Source organism: Hibiscus syriacus, unplaced genomic scaffold (genome assembly GCF_006381635.1).
Source record: "Hibiscus syriacus cultivar Baekdansim isolate YM2019G1 unplaced genomic scaffold, ASM638163v2 tig00110377_pilon, whole genome shotgun sequence".
NCBI classification, from domain to species: domain Eukaryota; kingdom Viridiplantae; phylum Streptophyta; class Magnoliopsida; order Malvales; family Malvaceae; genus Hibiscus; species Hibiscus syriacus.
The window spans coordinates 622184-643815 of NW_024062711.1; the positions used below are offsets into that span (position 1 = coordinate 622184).

The 21632-nt window shown below is 34.1% G+C and overlaps 2 protein-coding genes across 2 annotated transcripts; one reads left to right on the forward strand and one right to left on the reverse strand.

Annotated features, from left to right (window-relative positions):
* Nucleotides 1–1438: 1438 nt before the first annotated feature.
* LOC120121617 lies at nt 1439–2911 on the forward strand. The gene is made up of 3 exons (XM_039140941.1): nt 1439–1460; nt 1530–1993; nt 2063–2911. The coding sequence occupies exons 1-3, from the start codon at nt 1451–1453 to the stop codon at nt 2900–2902; spliced, it is 1314 nt and encodes a 437-aa protein (XP_038996872.1). The 5' UTR covers nt 1439–1450; the 3' UTR covers nt 2903–2911.
* Nucleotides 2912–5465: 2554 nt separating this feature from the next.
* On the reverse strand, nt 5466–7299 carry LOC120121585 (protein SHORT-ROOT-like). The gene has a single exon (XM_039140906.1). The coding sequence runs from the start codon at nt 7133–7135 to the stop codon at nt 5621–5623; it is 1515 nt and encodes a 504-aa protein (XP_038996837.1). The 5' UTR covers nt 7136–7299; the 3' UTR covers nt 5466–5620.
* Nucleotides 7300–21632: the final 14333 nt, after the last annotated feature.

Here is a 21632-nt window from a genome sequence, read left to right on the forward strand (position 1 = left end):
ATATTTTCACTTGGCTAAGATAGAATCAATCTCCTTTTACAAAAGGTAAAAAGAAGTAAACAATAAAACCTCTCAAAGGTAGGGTGTTTACAAATTTAGCTCATTAAAACACTAATATTTACAAGAGAGATAAAATAAGATTGAAAAACTCTTTTCTTGTGTTTGAATGCTTGGATATATGTTTTAACCCTTCTTCAAGTGTCTGGAACTTGTATTTATATGTTGGAATGAAGTTGTGGTCGTTTCTAACCGTTGGGAGTCTTTTAGAGCCGTTGGGGATGTTTTTCTCTACAAAATAAAACTGCCCAGTACAAAGGGTATCAATACTTCTATAGGGAGCATCGGTACTACCTTTGTTATTTTTAAATCAACTAGCCGTTACTAGTCGTTAGGGCCTGATGGTATCGATACTATGCCTATGATATCGGTACTACTATACAAAGTAGTATCGGCACCCCTTTGGGTATTGATATCATTTTTGCATTCTGGAATTTGAGCATTGTTGGTAGTATCAATACTACCTAGTAAGTATCAATACTTCCCTTACCTTTGGTATTGGTACCATATGAACAATATCAGTACTGTTCATGAGGTATCGATACTATAAGAACAATATCGAAACTGCTTGTCCAGAAAATTATTTTGTGCTCAATTCCAAGTTAAATGGACTTTGAATTATTTTTGAAAACTTTGAATAAATTCAATCAAGTCCAAAAACATTTTACCTTAATTATTATATCAAAATTTAGTTCAACAATAATATTTTATAATATTCTATTTTAATTTATTTGTTCATCAAATAGAACACACCATAAATTTTTAAATCAGATCAAAAGGTTAGTTATGAATTTCGAATACAAATTATTAAATAGACATAAATGATATAAAAAATATGTATATATTAAGATTTTGGAGGAAATATCAAAATATTGCAACCTAATTGAAGAAGGGAAATAGCATTGTTTTACTCGTGTGTTAAAGTGTACGATGAGACATTAAATTTTATAAGATTTAAATTTGAATCTTGATGCAGTGTATGAAAAAAGTTAAATTACAAGGATTGTCTGTCCGTAATAAAATTTTATCGTACATGGTATAAATTAGTTAATAAATAGATTAAAATTAGTGGTTATGAAAAAACTCAGATCTATATGCACCGTGACACCACCATCCCGTGTCTGGCTACATGTAGTAAACCCCGTTTAAATAAAATTTCAGGCATAGTTAAAAGATAAATACTCTTTACATGATTCCTTGGAACAAGGTTTTCTTGGTCGGAAGAATATAATTATAATATCAGTCTTCTAGTAAAAATCTCTAGTCCAGTCTATAAATTACTTTTCAACTATCACGGATAATTAATTGAAAAGAAACTAAGTTAGAAGATAAATAATAAGTGTGTGAGTGATAATTTGGGGTTCATCGAATGGAATTATTTTCTTTGTCAACAATGGCCGACGGTAGGCTTAAAATCTTGACACATGGCTGCAGTTCATATAAGAAACCAACCGCTTTCCTTTGGAATGCAGGGTACAGATGGTCAAGGTCTGGTATGGCGTTGAGCTTGGTGGGGTTCCTTCTTCTTCTCCAACTCTGCTTTGTTGCTAGTGGCACAAATGCAGTGAGTGGAGATAGCCAATTGCGTGTGAGTCTATCCCAGGTGGAGGAGGAGAATTCGCAGGTTCACTTTCATAGGACGAAACGATTCCTCCAAGCTGCTAAACGGAGACAGAGGCAACCAGGCCCAGCCACTCTGGTGGATGAGTTCCTCGATGAGAATTCCCCGCTTCGCCGTGTATTTTTTCCAGAGGCGGCAACTGCCATAAATCCGGTGAACGGCGACAACTACTACCGTCCAGGGAATATTTGGTTGGATACTGATGTAAATCCTATTCAAGCTCATGGGGGTGGTGTGCTATACGATGAAATCTCCAGTACATACTATTGGTACGGAGAGTACAGAGATGTTCCCCAGGGTTCAACGACGGGACGTGTAAGTTATTATTTTGAATGCGTGAATAATCCATGTTTTATTATTCTAACAAGTTTCTCTTGTGATCAGATTGACGTTATTGGAGTGGGTTGCTATTCTTCCAAGGATTTGTGGACATGGAAAAACGAGGGTATTGTGTTGCCTGCGGACATGGAAAATAAAACCCATGATCTCCACATATCCAATGTGTTGGAGCGGCCAAGAGTTATTTACAATGAGATAACAGGCAAGTATGTAATGTGGATGCATATTGACACTGGCAACTACTCCAAAGCTTCCGTCGGGATTGCTATTGGTGACTCCCCGACGGGTCCTTTTCAGTATCTCCGTAGCCTAAGGCCCCATGGACGTGACAGCCGGGATATGACCGTGTTCAAGGATGACGATGGTGTAGCATATCTGATTTATTCGTCCCAGAGTAATAGTGAGCTTCACATCGGACCACTAACTGATGATTATCTAGATGTGCAGCCTGATATGCAGAGGATTCTGGTTGGACTACGCCGGGAAGCCCCTACTGTTTTTAAGTACCAGGGGATTTATTACATGATCACTTCGGCTTGCACCGGATGGGCACCAAATGAAGCATTGGCACATGCGGCTGAGTCGATGATGGGGCCATGGGAGACAATCGGAGACCCGTGCATTGGAGGGACGAACACGTTTCGACTTGCAGCGTTTTTGTCACAGAGTACATTTGTGATTCCTTTGCCAGGCAGTCCGGGTTCATACGTTTTTATGGCGGATCGGTGGAATCCGGCTCAATTAAACGACTCGAGGTACGTATGGTTGCCGCTAACAGTCGGTGACCCAGCCGGTCCTTTTGAGTTCGATTTTGGATTTCCATCATGGCCAAGGGTGTCCATATATTGGCATCAGAAGTGGAGACTTCCCTTGGGTCGGAGGTGATAGAAAAGATCGGCTGGTCATTTTTTTAAACAAATTACGGGAAATTGATGTTGAAACTTAAGATAACAAAGGGTGAAAAGGTTTAGGACCATAATTTACAAAGGCATATTGACAACTGCAGAGGAAATGTTAGGTGCCAGAGAACATTTCAATGTCTAAGTGAAGCCTTTTTCTTTTTCAACAAGATATAAATTTATACCACAAAGTTTTACGATTTTAACGGTACCTGGGGCTGGAGATAAGAAAAACATCATGTTAAGTTCATTTATTCAAGCATTTCTCTTTTCTTTGATTAATATATTAAGCCAGGTTAATCAAAACAGTCGACGAGTTTAATAGGATTTTCATACATATAACATGAAATCTAACCTAATAAAAATAATTTTGATTATTTCTTAACTTCAATATTTACATATTTATCGACTTTCAACATGAAGAAATATAACTAAACTTCTCATAAACACTTCCACTGCTTGGTGCCATTACACATGTTTTACAACCATCAAAATTAAAATATAAATTTAATTATTATAAAAACAAACAAGATTAAAGGGTAGTGATTTATTAAGAATTTAAAATGAATATGCTAAAACATAAAAAACCTTTGTGCTCGAGTGAGTCGAACCCCGATCAAAGCGGGCTTCATGGGCTGTTTTTTTAGTCCAACAATAAACACCACTCATTTTTTTAGATTTTTTAACCGTTAAATGAAACATATAATATTAGGATATGTTTATTTACATATAATTAGTTTTTTTATTATTTCTTAGTATTTGGTTAATGGAAACAGCTAGTCAACATAATTTCTCTCGTATTTTTTTTAAAAATAATTTATGGCCTGGTTTTCCATAAATCAATTTACGAACTTTTCACTCCAAAACATAAATGCTAAAAACATTATCATTTTATATATTTAATATTAATATATTATTTTATTATCATTTTAATAAAAATATTATTTATTAAATTATATTAAATTATAATTTTAATACTATTATATTATATTGTTTTATTATAATTATTATAATGTATAATATTATACTTTTTATTGTAATAGTATATAATAAATTATTAATAAAATTAATATTATTTATTAACTTCATAAAAATATTATTATTAAATTAAAATATATTGCTTAAAACATAACATAATATTCTCATTTAAATATTATATTTTTTAATATTTTAATAATATGATTATTTTATTAAGTAGTTACTATAATTAATAATATATTATTTTTATTTTAATAAATAATTAATATAATTTAATAAAATATAATAATATTAATGTTTTTATTTATAAAAATTATAGATATAATATTGTAATAAATATTAAATAAAATATTCTAATATTTTAAAAATAATATTATTATTTTGTTAGTGAATAATATTATTTATTGTATTTGATGTTTATAATAAATCATTTTTTAAAAATTGATCAACCAACAGAACATGAATTACACTATATCATCCAAACACCGTACAATGATTTCTAACATGAAATGTAATTTATTTTTTACGAAATTAATTTTTTAGAATCTATTTTCAAATAGACCCTTGATAAAATTTTAAATGTTATTTTGATAAAAAAATTAATAAAAATTAGTTTCATAAATAATTCATCAAAAAATCATAGAATGTATGGTTATTGTGGACTTTAAAAGTAAAGAAGAGGAGAAGATATTCAGAAAAGTGGTAAGAAAATTTATTTGCCTTCTTGTTTTGGTTTTGTGTGTGGGCCAAAAAGCCGACGTTACCATGAATGCATTTTTATAGGTTATGTAGAAAAACCAAACAGAGCTTTCCCTTTCTGAGGATTAAAAGTGAAAAGCAGAAATATAATTGATTTGCTTTAAAATATTCTAAATTTAGTTCCATTAATCCATTTTTTTTATATATAAAATACCCATAGTTGGAATCCAAGTCTCCTACCCAATGGCCGTCCTAAGACCAAAATTATTAGTTTAATTTCCCTAAGCTGATATCAACCCTTTAACACCAAATACCAACCCCATGACCTATTTGCTAACTAAAAAGATTACTTAGCAATGCTGATTACTTATTGTGTACAACACCAACCTTATGTTTAGACTAAAAAAATGGTTTTCTTTAATAATTTCTTGATTAGTCTTAATAGCAATTTCAGCAAGCCAAATTCGGTTAGGGGTGTTAATTAAGTTCTAGTTACGTTTATATAATATTTTTATGAAATAAATCTATCATTTCTATATATTAAGTATTTAATTATATTCAATATTGATTAATCTAAATTTAATTCACCATCTAGTCTTGATTGTTAGATAGGAAAATAGATAAGAAAATTCATTATCAGTTTACATGCGCATGCAATAGTATTTATGTATTTGAGCAATTAAATGAAGAAAATTAAACATCTCGACTTGATGATTTTCAAAACCCACTGCCCCTAATTTTACATATAATAAAAATGGGAAAAACCATGAGAAATTATTATTAGTGAAAATCAATTTAATTACTCCCAACCCTATTGAAAATCAAAAGCAAATTCTTAGGAACTCCCCCACCCTTCTATCTCTTTTTTTTTCCTCATCCAGAAAACACAAATTAAATATATAGCCCATACACCATATAGAAATACGCCGATACACATTACACGTACGAGAAAAACACAACACACGTGTGAACCACTCCCTCCCCACCGCAATCCCATGTACGAAAAAGGAAACGCCAACGGCCGTCGTCAAGGCCGCCACACACTGGCCCAGACCATCACCTGATCCTTCCAAGACAAGAATATTCCGGCGTCGGGGCACTGTGTCATTGACCAACCTTCCTTGTACCTTCTCAACAAGGCGCGTACATCGTCGCACACTTCATCACTCAAAGCCACAGGGCTGAACCCAGTTGCATGGAATCGTCTGGACCAGCGCGTGGCCGGTTCACGTCTCTCGATGGACTGGGACGGCGGACAAGCCACCAAGTCAACGATGGCTCGACCGGCCGCTCGTTCGAGCATCAACTTTTCATTGCTTGTTCTATTGAAACTCTCGTCCAAGGCTTCCAAGTAAACTCTAAACCATCTCAAACACTCTTGGAAGCCCTTAACAAAATCAAGCCCATCAACCCCAACATCAAGATCAGCTTCTTCTTCAACGACTGTGATTATCCTCGGCCGCAATCGCCTGAAATTTGATATCACGATATCTCTACGATTATCAACGGCTGTGATCGAATGTAGTGTGCCAACACAGTTGATAGCTAAGGCTTCATCTTCTTTGATATCAAGCTCTGATAAATCCAAGTAACATAAATCACCAGCATGGTGTATGACATTGAATTTAAAAGGAACTCCCATAAGCCTAGCGAACTTTTCCATTCTTTTCCCTATTTCTTTCATTACCTTTTGGACAGCGGCCAAGCCCTGTGATGATGAGCCTGAAACCCCACCGTTTTTTCTAGTGACGATCGTGGTTAGCCTTAGATTTGGGGTTTCGTCACTACGGGTTGCTAGGGCTTCAAGCAAAGTAGGCCATTGTGTGCAATAAGTGTTGCTAATATCAATTATGTGTAGTTTGCTTTCACCTTCGAAAGCTTCCATGATTGCACCATTACAAGCAACGTGACCAAAAGTAGTCCAAGGGCTTACCTCTTGGAACTTCAATACCATCTTCCTCGTCGACTCGAAAGAAGATGTTTTCTCAGATACCGAGGCTAACGTCCGATAGCAACGCTCGCCGGAGTCAGTCATGCGGCTAAATAAAGCTTGAAGAAAATAAGAAGCCAGTTTTTGATCGGTGTCACCGTAAGGTGATCCAAGCTCGTTAAGCATCCACATCAGCTGTTGAACCCGTCCGCTGTTCCGATCGGCGATAGCAGTCGCCGTTTCCAGGAGGATATCCGAAGCCCACTTTCCGGAGAAATCGAAGTTGTTGAGGTCACGAGCGGGGGAAAAAGTAGTGGTGGAGTAATCAGACGACTCAAAAGCATGGTGAGTGGTAGTGGAGGTGTTTGTAGGAGTAGCGGTGGTGGGGGTGGGGGTGGAAAGGTGGGGCTGGTGTTGTTGTTGAGGGTAATGATAATAAGGGGAAGGAGACGAAGAGAAGTCTTCTTCATCCATGAAAACGTTGAAGCATTCTTCGTCTTCTTGTTGGTAGTGATTGTTTTGTCTGGACGATCTAGAGCTGTTGGATGTTCTGCTAGAGTTGAAAGATTGATCCGATGATTGAAGACTCACAAGTCTAAACAAGGTATCCATCTAAATCCAACACCAAACAGACCCACATCAATGAACTTCGGATTCAGGTTGTCGGGAAAGAGAAAGCGTGTTTGAAGAGATGGAATGACCAGTGAGTTGCTTATGATTTTTACAACAGTATATACTACAACATCAACATGGGATATAGTCTATGAAGGAGGATACCAAAAATTATGATTTATGTAATTGGGTTTTGGCAAAACACAATCACTTATTAAGTAAAAAAGAAAAAGTAAAGGGGCTGGGAAACTATGTCGTGACAGTAAAAAATATGCTTTTCTTTTTGTGTAATCGATGAGAAAAATGGAGGTGGCCGGTTAGTGGCCGAGGGTTCTTTTCTAGCATAGCTTATTCTTTTAGGGTTAACTTTCTAATTTCATTTTCCTTTTATTTCTTGACTAATATGGGGCCTTTCTATTAACAATCAGCTAAGATGGTGTTTTAGGGGATAGTATAATTTATCTGAAAAGAGAAAAAGAAAATAGAGGTCCATATCATAAAATGGGTTAGTTGAATAGCTGTATAATCAAACATATATATACAAGGTACTATATAGCTATCATGATGTATTGTGTATATTTTATTGAGGAAGAAAGAGAATGAAAAATGGTATAGATTTTAGTGAGAGTAGGCGTGCGAAATGGAGAGAAAAAAGAAGTAAAAGCTGCCGGCGTGTATGGGCAGCATCAAACCCATATTCACCAACCCAATACCTTCACATTCTTTGCATCCTAATCCCTCAACCCTGCCAAAATTCCTACTTTTTCCGTTTCCTATACTATTTACACTATATCCCATACTACCAATTTGTCATTATAATAATATATTACCATAATCTACCCTTCCCCAGGGCAATGGCATGCACCTTTGCTTTCCTTACTTTATTCCCAGACACCTATTATTAGACCCACACATTTAGCACTAATCACTTGAGAAAACACCAACACTCTAGCTAATCTATTTCATTAGATCTCTAAAACCCAGAACTATAAATGCATACCTTTACCTTTCTTCCAATGTCACTATCCCCCAATTCCCTTCAAATTGAATTCCTTGTCTATTGTCTTCAACTTCAAGTCTTAAACCTTAACATTCACAATTTCACATAATTTTGAGCCTGGGAAGGTTCCCGGTTTTGTCCTTATCTTTGGGGGTTTTAGGGGACAGCAAAATACAAAGCTGTGGTAGCTGAGGTTAGGTTATTGTGGTTTGATTTGTTTCTCCAATGTGAAGGGTGGCTCTGCCTCTGCATTTATTTTGCTGTAGAGATATTCCCATGTATTGTTTGTTCTTTGTCTTTCTCGATTTCCTTCAACAATCATTAGGGGAATTGCTGGCTTTGGACTATTTGTCCCACCATGCTTCAAGACAACAAAAACATTCAACATATACCCAACACTCATGGATTTTGATTTTTTTAGATTGGAAAAATCAAATATATATATATATATATATATATATATATATATATATATATATATAGTTTTTGGAAAACCAATATTTCATATATAATGTATGGTCTAAAACATAATATAAAGACTTCAAAAAGCTTAAACTAGGGGATGTTGGATGGATTCGTGGTACCACAATTTGTTCACATGATTTTGCCTTTGGGATTATAGAAACAGGATTGCGGGTGAAACGTCACACTACCTCAACCATTGAAGAAATTTTGCTTTAAGGTGATGCCCAACTTGTTCATTTTATAACTCCTTTTTTTTCTTCATTATTTTATTATTTGATACCTTATAAATTTGCTTAATTGAGAAGCAACCCTAAACATATTATATTGTCTTTTTTCCTTTACGAATCCTTTAAACCACATAACAAATATCCATAGAATCAAAATTTTAATTTATATGAATCTATTAAGCGATCTTAATGATAAAAATTTTGAGTTGCTACATATACAAAGTGTATGTATGTGTCAATGGTTAAGAAAAAAATTTAAATAAATACTATCTTGTATTCATCCCGTACTAATAAAAAAACTATAATCCTTATAATATTAGTCCTTGAAGGACACTTGATTAAATTAAACTCAAATTTTAAAATTCTCTTTTGAAATGAAAGGGGACTACTTTAAACTTTACACCTTTGTTTATCTTTGAATAGTCTACCGTATTTTGTAACCACATAAATCAGATAAAAAAAAGACGAGAGTTTAGAATCCAACAACCTTTATTTCCCCATACCTTGATAGAATGATGGATGAAAATTTTATAAGGTCAAAAGCAAAAACTCAGTGTCTTATGTTGATAAAAGAAAGAAAAAGAAGTAACTGCGACCACAGAAAGGACATGGTTTCTGAGTTGGTCAATCAGTTTTTTGCCTGAAACATGCTTTCCTTATGACCTTTATACAAACATTAACCCCACCATAATCTGTCCTAATATGAAAACAAGTTTTATATATATAAAACTTGTTTTCATATTAGGACAGATTATGGTGGGGTTAATGTTTGTATGTATGTATATGTACATATACAAGATTTTATGATGTGAATTTTGAAAGTTATATTAGATAATCGATGGAAAATACCTAAACAATGTAGGAATTTGAAATTTCCATGTGCAACGGCACCCTTTTGATCCGTCCTTATATACATGTATACCAAAACCTTGCCAAAGAAAACTTTAGTGGACCTGCAAAAGAAGAAGAAGAAGAAGATGAGGTTGGATTTGGCCTAACATGGCTCAACACCATTAAGCCCCATTAGTTGGAATTGGACCCCTCCTTTCTCCCAGACTTTTCTTTTGCAACTAGTCTCTTTGATTGCTAAATACTTTTACTTCTTTTAATTTTCTGATTGATGATGTTTATTATGAGGCCCTACCTGTGGGATTAACAACTAAGAGTTTCTTCACCTACTTGTTAACAAAAAAAAAAAAAATCAATGTCTAAGTACTTTTGGTTCAATCATAGGACGATACTTATGATGCATGTCTTATTTTATGATAATATCACTTTGATTATCATTATTGTTTCCACAATCTTATGAAAAACAAGTTGTTGATTAATGGTGGAGAAAAAAGTAGCAGGTGTTAAACTTGAAGGAGAATGGAAAAGAAAAGCAGAGGTTGCATAATTTCTTCCTCTTTTAAAGTTAGTAGAAATCAACTTTAAAGCAGAAAAGCAGGCAGCCTTGTTCCTGCGAGGAGTTGAGTGGATGGATACAATCAAAGACAACTTGAAAGATGAATTCTGAATTGACACTATCAGGAACTGTATAAAAAATGTCAGGAAAAGAATAATACGCAATCCATTAAAATATGGAAAAACTACACATCAGTTTGACATGGATTTACACGTGCAAGTTCATACAATGATACATTTTCTTATTTCATTATCGATGAAAGCATCTTACATCTTTTAATGGGATTAAAAGTATGTCATGTATCATACTATTTTTTCCAATTCATTAGTATGATATATCTTTCAAGTATGAATATGGATAAACAATCAGGGAGACGAAATTTGAGTTAGAAATCGACAAAATAATAACAAGGGAAGTATTATTAAAGAGTTCTGGGGTTGGAGAATCTGTTTAAAACCCTACTTACAGCATTGATTGATTCAAGCTTTCACCGAAAGTTGACAATCATTTCCTATAAAGAAGGTTTTTCTTTTACTGTAAAAAATATTGAATATAGCATTGTCCCAAAAAGCACTGAAATCAGCTCATGACGTTGTAGTTGGACAACGTTAAGAATGACATTTCTGTGTTGGAAATTAATATTTTGGTAGCAATGCCAATAAGTAGATGTGGTCCGCAATGGCTATTTCTAGTTGCTCTACGGGTTAGAAAAAAGCCATTCATTCTCAAAAGTATTTTTTCTTTGTAATGCATAAAACTAATACGGGGAAGATAACGTTAACGGGAAACATCCAAAAACTTCTCCTACTGAATGATATACCAAAAAAAACTGTTTTTATTGAGAATTCTGCAGCTGGTGGACCAGCAATTGCGTGCTGTCTTTTATGTAGCTGCCATGTGATCATATTGCCTTCTCTTGTTCTTGATGCAGAGCAATTTGCAAATATATTAGTGGCAAATGGGCCTTCTTTTTCTTTTGAATGCACAAACCTCAGAGCACTGTTAGGTTTTAGAATGATCTTTTATCAGTGTTTTGCAGAACAATAGCAGCACCAATGCGTACATTTCTAGATGTTAACTCAGCACCATAATCCCTGCTGATGCCAGTAAAACCTGAGAAAACAGGTAATGGCTTTGATGTGAAGGATGTGGCTAATCATTAATACCTTAATGACCGATGATTGTTATCATTAAGCTTAACATGCAACTGTTTGCAAGGCCAAAGACTTTCAAATAATGCATGTAGGAAGCACATCATGACCCCTACCAGATAAAAACGTAGAGGAATTTCAATCCTGACCTGTCAGTGGGGAGTTCAACAAAGGTTTGAACTCATTCTACATGTTCAGATACCATTACTCTGTAGTACAGAATGGATGGTTTTAATGAAAGCTGCATCAGTATGACATTCAATCATATTCTCAAAGAAATTTCATATATATGCAAATTCTGACATAGAACCTAACCTATACATGAAATAATGCTAAAGCTGGTCACGCTTACAAGACATCTGAACTTGCTGAGAACCAATAAAAACCTATCACCAGCATGTAGCAAGCTTGTCGGGTGTCAAAAATTGCCCCCTTCTCTATCAATGAACTGAAAATGAGCATTTATGAAGCTCCACATAGCTTGTAACTCGATTGCGCAGGCCATTGTATGAATAAAAGTGAAACTATGCTATTTACGGAAGGCTGTAAACACGGGATGCCCCAAAAAATGCTGTAGCCATTGACAGGTGATAGGAAAGCGGTGATGGGTTAATGAACGTTGCTCTTGTTGAAGAATTAAACCTAGAAAGCTGTAGACTCGATGAAAAACAAAGGGGATGAACAGGGGAAGGTGGCGGCAACAACTAGGATTCTTTAGGGTTTCTTTTAGATGCTGGAATCAAGGCAATAAAATTAGAACAAAATAAACAAAAGATAAAGAAATTGAAAATAAGATAATAAAGAAATCAAAAGATCTCCCTTATGAAGGTTGACGATAAAGATAATTGATGGTGCAGATGGATTTGTGAAAAATATATGGATAAGTGTCCTATCGAACCCTCCTAGTCGCAATTAAAAGGCAAACTCGATAAATGACTCTAACCAACCCTCCTAGTCGCGATGAAAAGGCAAATCGGAGTGTGAAGATTAATCTCCTTCACAAGAACTTGAAAGAACTCCAGGAGAAGAAGCTTCGAATGCACAAGATAATCAGCACTTGCAAAAATGAACTCTCGTTGTATTATTAATCAAAGAAATTTGATTTACAAAGTTGAATAAAGCCTCATTTACATAGGGCCTGAGTTCTAAATGTCCTAAATAACTAATGAATAAAATAATAACAAACTAAATATGTTTTAACTCTAATTCCTAATAAAATAATAATAACTAAAATTAATGTTTTAACTCAACTTTAATTCCTAATAAAATAATAAATCTAATACTAAAAGATAATGCATCATCCTATATTAAATTATATTACAAATAATCAATATAAATATTGAAAATTCGTAATATTTACAAAATCATGTATTAATATCGTATAGAAATTTCTGCATGTGCTATCTTCGCTAAAATGAACATATCTTGAGTTACCGATATCAGATTGATGCAATTCAAGAACCTTTGGAAATCTAAGATATATATGGTTGTATATCCAGTAGACATATTGACAAAATAAGATCAATATCCCATTCAAAAAGTCGTTGCAAGTCTACTACTTTTCTGATCTTCGTTTCCAAGGCTTGGATGAGTGGATTATTTGGAAGAGTTATTACTTTTTCCTTTGATGTGAGCCTTGCGATGCATGTATCAACCTCCATTTCTTCAAAAAGATTCAACCTCGAATCTGAAACATTAAAGGGAGCAATATTAGAATTGTTTAATGATTCATTCACATTATGCTTACCGAATAGATATGCTTTGAATCTTCAAGACTTTATTCTTCTAATAGGTTCGAGTAGAAACATTAGTCCAAAGAAGCATGTATTATGGACTCTGGTGCATGTATCATTCCCCCACTCCTTAAAAGGATTCATCATCGAATCTGAAAATCCAAGAGAAAGAGAATTAAATGTGTTGAAAGGAGAACTTGTGAAACATTTACCAAGATCAATGTGATGTATCTTTATGCGTTTTAGTTGAGGTTTCTTCTTTGTAGGAACTGATTTCTTGTAGTCTTGAAATCCTCTTTTGCATACAAGTCTTGTAATATGATGTTTAGGTTGAAATTCAACATGGCGTCGACCACTGTTGGCTTTTTGTATGATTTCTTCAAATAATTTCTCCATGGTTTTATTCGTGTGTGGCGAGAATGAGTGTTTAAAAACCATGTCAACTGGTTTGTTAAAGTAATCCCTTAAGTCTCCTAAGTGTGTTCCATGAATTAAAAATTCTCAGGAGGAGACTTGTGAACTGTAGAACCTGTTTAGTTGACAAGGAAACCCATAAACAAGATAAAACTCATTAAAAGCACTTTTAAAAGTATGGGTAGAAATATCCGAGTTATCGTGATATACATCTTTGATATGTTCAATTCTTGGAATAATAGTATGCGTTTGATAGGTAAGAGTATACCTTCGTGGTAGTGCATCATATATTGTGTTTTGCTTACCTCGGTTTGTTACGCACTTAAAGGAGTTGTGTTTAATATGGATGACAACTTCAAGAGTCTTACCTTGTAAAAAGGAGAAGAAATATGTTACAATATCATTAAAATGAGTAATAAAATACTTACCTTTAGAATCTCGTAAATCGTGACTCTTCAATGATATGACACAGTGATTAGGGCTTTCAGGTGGTAACCCGTCAGGAGGGTTACCTAGCACTATTCAAAAACTCTTGGCGATGGAAGATGGTGTGGACCAGTCTCGTATTGCTTTACTTTTTCATCATTTACATGGATTCCATGTGCATGAACTATAAAGCCTGTGGAGTTGTTCAAATCTTGTTTCATCATTAAGATGGCGTCACGACTAAGGCTTTCCTCGATGTAGCCTTTTTGTAACAAATCTAACTTTTTGGTTTATTCGAGATTATATGTTTGACGAGGTATGATGAGACCTTAAATTAGATTGGTTTGGTGTTGTTTTCCTCTCTCCAGCGGTAATCCATCAGGTGAATCACCTAACACTTCTCGAAAATCCTGTAACAAAGATGAAAACACACTAGGCAAATCCTTGTTAATGTTAGAAATCGAAATAATTGATTCCCTAAAGCGATCTCACTCAATTCTTTTGTGCTCACACATAGATTTTGAGTCACTCTTTTCTTCTCACATTTAGGTTCACTCACCTCCCAAGGGTCATTATTCTTTTGGCTTTTGTAACTAGTGACCTCTTTTGCTTTTGCCTCTTTCTCAGCTTTTTCTTTTTTGCTTTCACAACCTCCTCACAAATTCTCATTTAATCTTTAGGGGTTGGAGGTGTGTCATTCTTTGTTGGTCGTTGTTTGTCCTTGTCAGGTTTGTCATCTCTCAGCTTTTTTAAAGAAGGTGGAGTAGAAAATGAGGAATGATTTGAAGGAATACCTTGGTAATAGGATAAAATACCTTGGTAATGTTCTCTAAATCGGAATCTCCTTTGGATTTGTGCTTCGGTTGTCATTACTTTCTTTAGTGTATCTTCAAGGTTTTCGTACCAATGGAGATCAAGAAGATCGCTGATGTTTGAGTTCAAGCCAATAATGAATCTTGACACGGTGTCATTTGTTTCTTCGGTTATGTTAGCCCTATTGAGTAAGGACTGCATCTCCTTGTAGTAGTCTTCAACTGAACTTCTACCTTGTCGAAGTCAGTGTAGTCGTAGTTTAACTTCTCGTGTATAATGTGTCGCTAGGAATCGCTTTCTCATGGTTTATTTGAGGTCAGTCCAAGAAGTGATTACTTGAATTTGGAAGTTCTCGATCTTTTTCCTTGTTTGTATCACCAAGTTCGAGCATATCTTTCAAATTACATGGTGATGAGGGGAACTTGTTTAGCTTGGGGGCAGTCATGGTATGCGAACATGAGATTAACTTTTCCTTCCCAATTGATGTACCTGTCTGGATCGTTGTCTCCTTTGAAAGATGGGATTGTGAACTTTGATTTTGCAAAGAGTTCGGGTACATGGAAACGTGGTTATTCTCGCCTGAGTACAAAAAATTTAGCATTGTTTGGTCTTGGATTCTGGTTTGGTAGATCCAGTTGTGGTTCTTGTCGTTCTCTCACGGTATTGTTAAGTTCATTATAATCGTCGTTTTGCTATTAAAATAATTCATGGCTTCTTAATAAATGAAAATGAAAATGTAGTATAGAGAAGCAGGGTCGATCCACAGGGACTGTGGTGTTTCTGATTTAATAAAACTCTTTCTTGATTTTAGAAAAAGATAGAATTCCAGATAAAGTTGAAAAGATATATTAAAATAAAATAAAATAAAAAGAAAAATAATATAATAATAAATTGTAATAGTAATAAATATAAAATGGGGATTTTTTAAAAAAGTTGTGGTTAAAATAAAAAATAATAATTAAATAAAAATAATAATTAAATAAACAAATTAAAGAGATTAAGATAAAGAGAAACTTATTGTGAAAGCAGTCTCAGACTTCAGCTTCGTCTCAAATTCCTCGGATCATTGAAACAATTTTTTACTTCAAGATTCACGTAAGCTTACAAGAACAATTCTTCGCTGCCAACTCAGATTGTGTCTTTTCAACAACAATTGATTCCGATCTCAGATTCCTCTTAGCAAACAATTTTGCTAAGTGTGTTCTCGGGAAGTTGAATATGCTTCAATAAGCAAATCCTTCTTCAAACATTAACCATAACAATATCCGGACCAATGTCGAAATAGTTTTGATTTGAAAAGTAAGCTTCAGAAAACAGAGAGAAAATCCGAAGCGATTTAAGTACCTTACAATTCTCACGTTTGGAATTGAGCCTTTGCTTTAGTCTTCGGCTTGAAAGAAAATTAGTTAAGCATAACCAAAGTCATACTTAGCATAATAGAAAAGTATGCGAAAAATAGAGAGAAAAAGAAGATTTTATTCTCAAAATGAAAGAGATATGTTTCTAGGCTCACCCTTAGAGGGTATTTAGAGCCTTCAAAATCCTAAAAACAAGCTAAAACATCTTAAATCCTAATTAAAACACTTAAAACTATTTAAATTAAAATACCTAAAAAATAATATAATATTATAAATCCTAATTAAAATACTAAAACCTATTTAAACTAAAATACAAAGATAAAGATAAAATATAAAAATAATATCCTAAAACTGAATTAAAATACTAAAAACCTATTTAAACTAAAATACAAAGATAAAATATAATGTTTAAAATATTATCCTAAATTTAAGTTTAATCCAAATCTGAATTCCAGCCAGCTGTGATTCCGAAAATAAAAAATCTGCAGAATTGTGTCCTTTTTGTGCAATTTCCATAATCTTACGTCCTGTACAGAAAATAAATTAAAATGAACAAATAAGCCACAAAAATCAATGATTAAAGAGTAATTTAAAAGTAAAATATTAATTAAATTAAGCACTTATCAAATTCTCCCTCACTTATTCAACGCTTGTCCTCAAGCATTCTTCAATTAACATATCAAAATCATAAGTTGACATCTTCAATTTCAATTTATTCCTCAAACTTCCAATCGAATTAAGTCCATGACATTTGTTGAATTCAAGTTACAATCAAGCAAAGACATAACCAAGAAAATTTAAAGTATGCAAGATATCTCAATTAATTGCCAACGTCAATGAAACATGACTCAATACCTCACAAAGATTCACACATATCCGCTCAAAGTGTTTGGGGTAAATGGAACCGCTCAAACCGAAACTAACCAAAATATTACCATATGCTTGGAATCCAATCAAGTCTCCACCACGAAAAATAAACATAATGCAATAATCAAGGGATCTTTAAACAAGGTGTAACGGGGCTTAGGTTAGGGTAGGGAAAGGCCGAAAAGAAAGATTTAAAATACCGAAACAAGAGATCAAAATAATTAAGAATAATCCACGAATTAACATGAAGCGCAATGAAGAACAAAACAAGGAAAAAAATAGATGAAAGACAATTGAAGCGATCGATTTTTTTCCTTCCCTTTTTTTCGAACAAATGGTCTTTTTTTATGTTCGATACAGTGAACAACTTATTTTTTTTTTTGAAACATTGAATTTTTTTCTGGAACAACAATGATACAAGATCTCAAGTTTCAGTAAGGGTGTGAAAAGAGAGAAAAAAAAGGCTTCGGGTTTAATTATGATGTGTAAAAACAAAGAAAGGGAAATAGGCTCAAATGTGGTTCACTAGTGGATATATAAATAGGTTTTTTTTTTGGAAAAGTGGGTTTATCCTAGGTGCGCCTATCACATTAAAATATTACGTTCAACATGTAGTCTCGATATGCATTGTGATTACAAGTTCTAGAATATCCTAATTAGTTTGGCACACACATGAGCAAGAAATAAAATGTATGCTCGTTAGGCTCAAATATCACAAGAAAAGTTTATACGCATTGAGTCAAGTTCATCTTTATTGACAAAAGCATGAAATATCAATACTCAACAAAAAATTCACTAGCTATATCAATCACCAATCATGCAAATTAAATTCGATAAAAAACATGGTCATAATTCAAAAGGAAGCAAGAGTATAAAGCGAAATTCAAGACTAGCAACCAACGATTACAATATATCAGCATCAGAATAACTCAATTTCAAACAATTAAACAAGTCAAGAAAAATTTGGCACATGTTTATCCTTCCCCCCTCACTTATTCCGTTTTGTCCCAAAACGTATATCAAATTTAAAAACAAAGAGAGGAAAAAAATACTCCCCAATTTAGTGGCGATCACGACCATGTCGAGACAAGCTGTTGTAGAGTAGACTGTCCGATGATGCACTGCTCTGTTCGAACTTTTCTGCACAGTTCGAACCAAATCTTTTTTTTTTCTGCACTGTTTTTTTTTTCTGCACTGCATTGTTTGAATCTATTGTGTATTTTTCTGCACTGTTCGAACCAAATTAGTTTTTTCTGCACTGTTCTGTTCGAATTTTTCTGCACAGTTCGAACCAAGTCAGTTTTTCTACACTATTTTTTGTTAAATATTCGATCGAAATTCAGATCTGTTCAGAAAAAATAAAATTAATCAAAGTAAAATAAATAGAATGAAAAAAAAATCGCTATAAAAATAAAAAAAAATAAAAAAAACGAAATGGGTTGCCTCCCATCAAGCGCTTTTGTTTAACGCCGTTAGCTCGACGACCTGATTTTTCAAAGCGTGGGTTCCTCTAAATTGATTTCTTCGATTAGACCAACCGGAGCATTTTCATAATATGGCTTCAATCTTTGACCATTAACTTTAAATCGTACTCCTGAGTTATCTTCAATTTCAACAGCACCGTGAGGATATACTTGAGTAACTGTAAATGGTCCGAGCCATTTTGATTTGAGTTTTCCTGCAAAAAATTTTAATTTGGAGTTAAATAATAAAACCTTTTGACCGACAAAAAAAGTTTTAAAAGAAATTATACTATCGTGAAATTCTTTTGTTTTTTCTTTAAATATCTGAGTATTATCATAGGCATTTCTTCGAATTTCCTCAAGTTCTTGAATGTGTAATTTCCGAGCTTCACCAATTGCATCCATGTCCATGTTACATTGTTTAACAGCCCAATAAGCCCAATGTTCTAACTCGACCGGTAAATGACATGGTTTACTGAAAACAAGCCGGTATGGTGACATCCAATGGGACCTTTATAAGCAGTTTGATATGCCCAAAGTGCATCGGTTAATTTTAAACTCCAATCCTTTCGGTCCGATTTAACAATTTTCTCAAGAATTATTTTAATTTCTCGATTTGATACTTCTGCCTGTCCATTTGTTTATGGATGGTAAGCGGTAGCAATTCTTTGAGTTACTCTAAATTTCTTCATTAGCGACTCGATTACTCGGTTGATGAAATGTGTTCCTCTGTCGCTTATTATAGCCCGTGGCGTGCCAAACCTGGAAAAAAATATTTTTCAAAAAATTAACTATAGTTTTAGCATCATTATTCCGAGTGGCTTTAGCTTCCACCCATTTAGAAACATAATCAACAGCTAAAATAATATAAGTATTTCCAAATGACGAAGTAAAAAAGACCCATATAGTCGATTCCCCAAACATAAAAAATTTCACAAACTTGTATAGAATTAAGCGGCATTTCATTCCTACAGCTTAAATTACATGTACGTTGACATCTTTCACAAGTTTTACAAAATAGATAAGAATCCCGAAAGATGTTAGGCCAATAGAAACCGCATTCAAGAATTTTATGAGATGTACATTTTGGCCCAAAATGACCACCGCAAGAGTAAGAATGAAAAAATTGTAAAATTGAGTTTACTTCACTTTCGGCAATACATCATTGAATTACCTGATCCGAGCAGTGCTTCCATAGATAAGGATCGTCCCAAATATAGTATTGGGATTCTCGCTTAATTCGATTGATTTCAGCTCTCATCAAATCTAATGGTAACTTACCTGTGGCCAAATAATTAACCATGTCTGCAAACCATGGAGTTATGCTTTGCGCCACCATCAGTTTTTCTTCAGGAAATTCTTCTCTAAGTGGTAGATCGGATGTGGAAAGGGGAATTCGACTCAAGTGATCTGCTACCAGATTTTTGCATCCCTTTTTGTCTTTAATTTCCAAGTTAAATTCTTGTAAAAGCAGGATCCACCGGATAAGCCTTGGTTTTGCTTCCTTTTTGCTCATCAAATAACTTATAGCTACATGATCAGAAAAAACAGTAATTTTAGTACCAAGTAAATAGGATCTAAATTTTTCTAAAGCAAAAACTATAGCAAAAAGTTCTTTTTCCGTTGTCGAATAATTTTTCTGAGCCGAGTCCAAAGTTCGGGACGCGTAGGCTATGACATGTGGCTTTTTCCCTATTTTTTGGCCAAGAACGACTCCAACGCTAGTGTCTGATGCATCACACATAACTTCAAAGGGATAATTCCAATCTGGCGGCTGAACAATTGGAGCTGAAATAAGCTTTTCCTTTAATGAATCGAAAGACTCTTTGCATTTTGAATTAAAGTCAAAGTCTCGATCCTTTTGAAGTAGATTGCATAAAGGTTGTGCTATCTTCAAAAAGTCCTTAATAAACCTGTGGTAAAATCCTGCATGGCCAAGAAAAGAACGAATTTCTCTCACATTTGTGGGGTAAGAAAGTGAGCGTATAACATCTGTTTTAGTTTTATCAACCGCAGTCCCTTTTGAGGAAACAATATGACCTAAAATTAACCCTTTATCAACCATAAAATGACATTTTTCATAATTCAAAACAAGGTTATATTCTAAGGATCTTTTAAGCACATTAGTTAAATTATCAAGACATTCATTAAAAGAGTTACTATAAACCGTGAAGTCATCCATAAAGACTTCGATGCCCTTCTCCACATAGTCGGAAAGTATACTTAGCATGCATCTTTGGAAGGTGGCTGGTGCGTTACAAAGACCAAAGGGCATTCGTCTATATGTAAATGTACCGAAGGGACAAGTAAAAGTTGTTTTTTCTTGATCCTCTGACGCCACTGGAATTTGAAAAAAACCTGAAAAACCATCAAGACAACAATAATGAGTTTTCCCAGCTAATCTTTCAATCATTTGATATATAAAAGGAAGAGGATAATGATCTTTTCAAGTAAGAGAGTTCAACTTCCTGTAATCAATACAAACTCGCCATCCATTTTGAACTTTTGTTGGCACTAACTCCCCTTCTTGATTTTCGACCACTGTGACTCCCATTTTCTTGGGAACCACATGAATCGGACTTACCCAATTACTATCCGAAATTAGATAGATTACGTCAGCGTCAAGAAGTTTCTAAATTTCTTTCTTTACTACTTCCATCATCAGTGGATTTAATCGACGTTGTCCTTCACGTGATGGCTTTGCTTCTTCTTTGACTTTGATCTTATGCATGCAAGTCGAGGGACTTAATCCTTTAATGTCGGTAATGGTCCATCCTATGGATTCTTTGTGAGAGCGCAATATCGCTACCAAAGCTTCCTCTTCTCTTTTGGATAATTTACTTGAGATGATCACATGTAAAGTTTCATTTTTGCCCAAAAAGACATATTTCAAATGCTCCGGTAATTGCTTCAATTCTACCTCAGGTGCCTACAAAACAAAAGGTAAAATTTTAGTTTTAGAGGAATATAAAGATAAATCAGAATTGATTGAATTAATATTTTCAAACTCCCTTTCTTCATCTTCGTGGCAAAGTTCAGGAACCTTAAAAAGATCATAAGAAAAATTAGATTCAATATATTCATCAATTAAAGGATCTATAATATCAACAAAATTAATTCTTTCAACATGATCAGGACATTTTATTGCTTTATAAACATCAAATTCAACGATCTC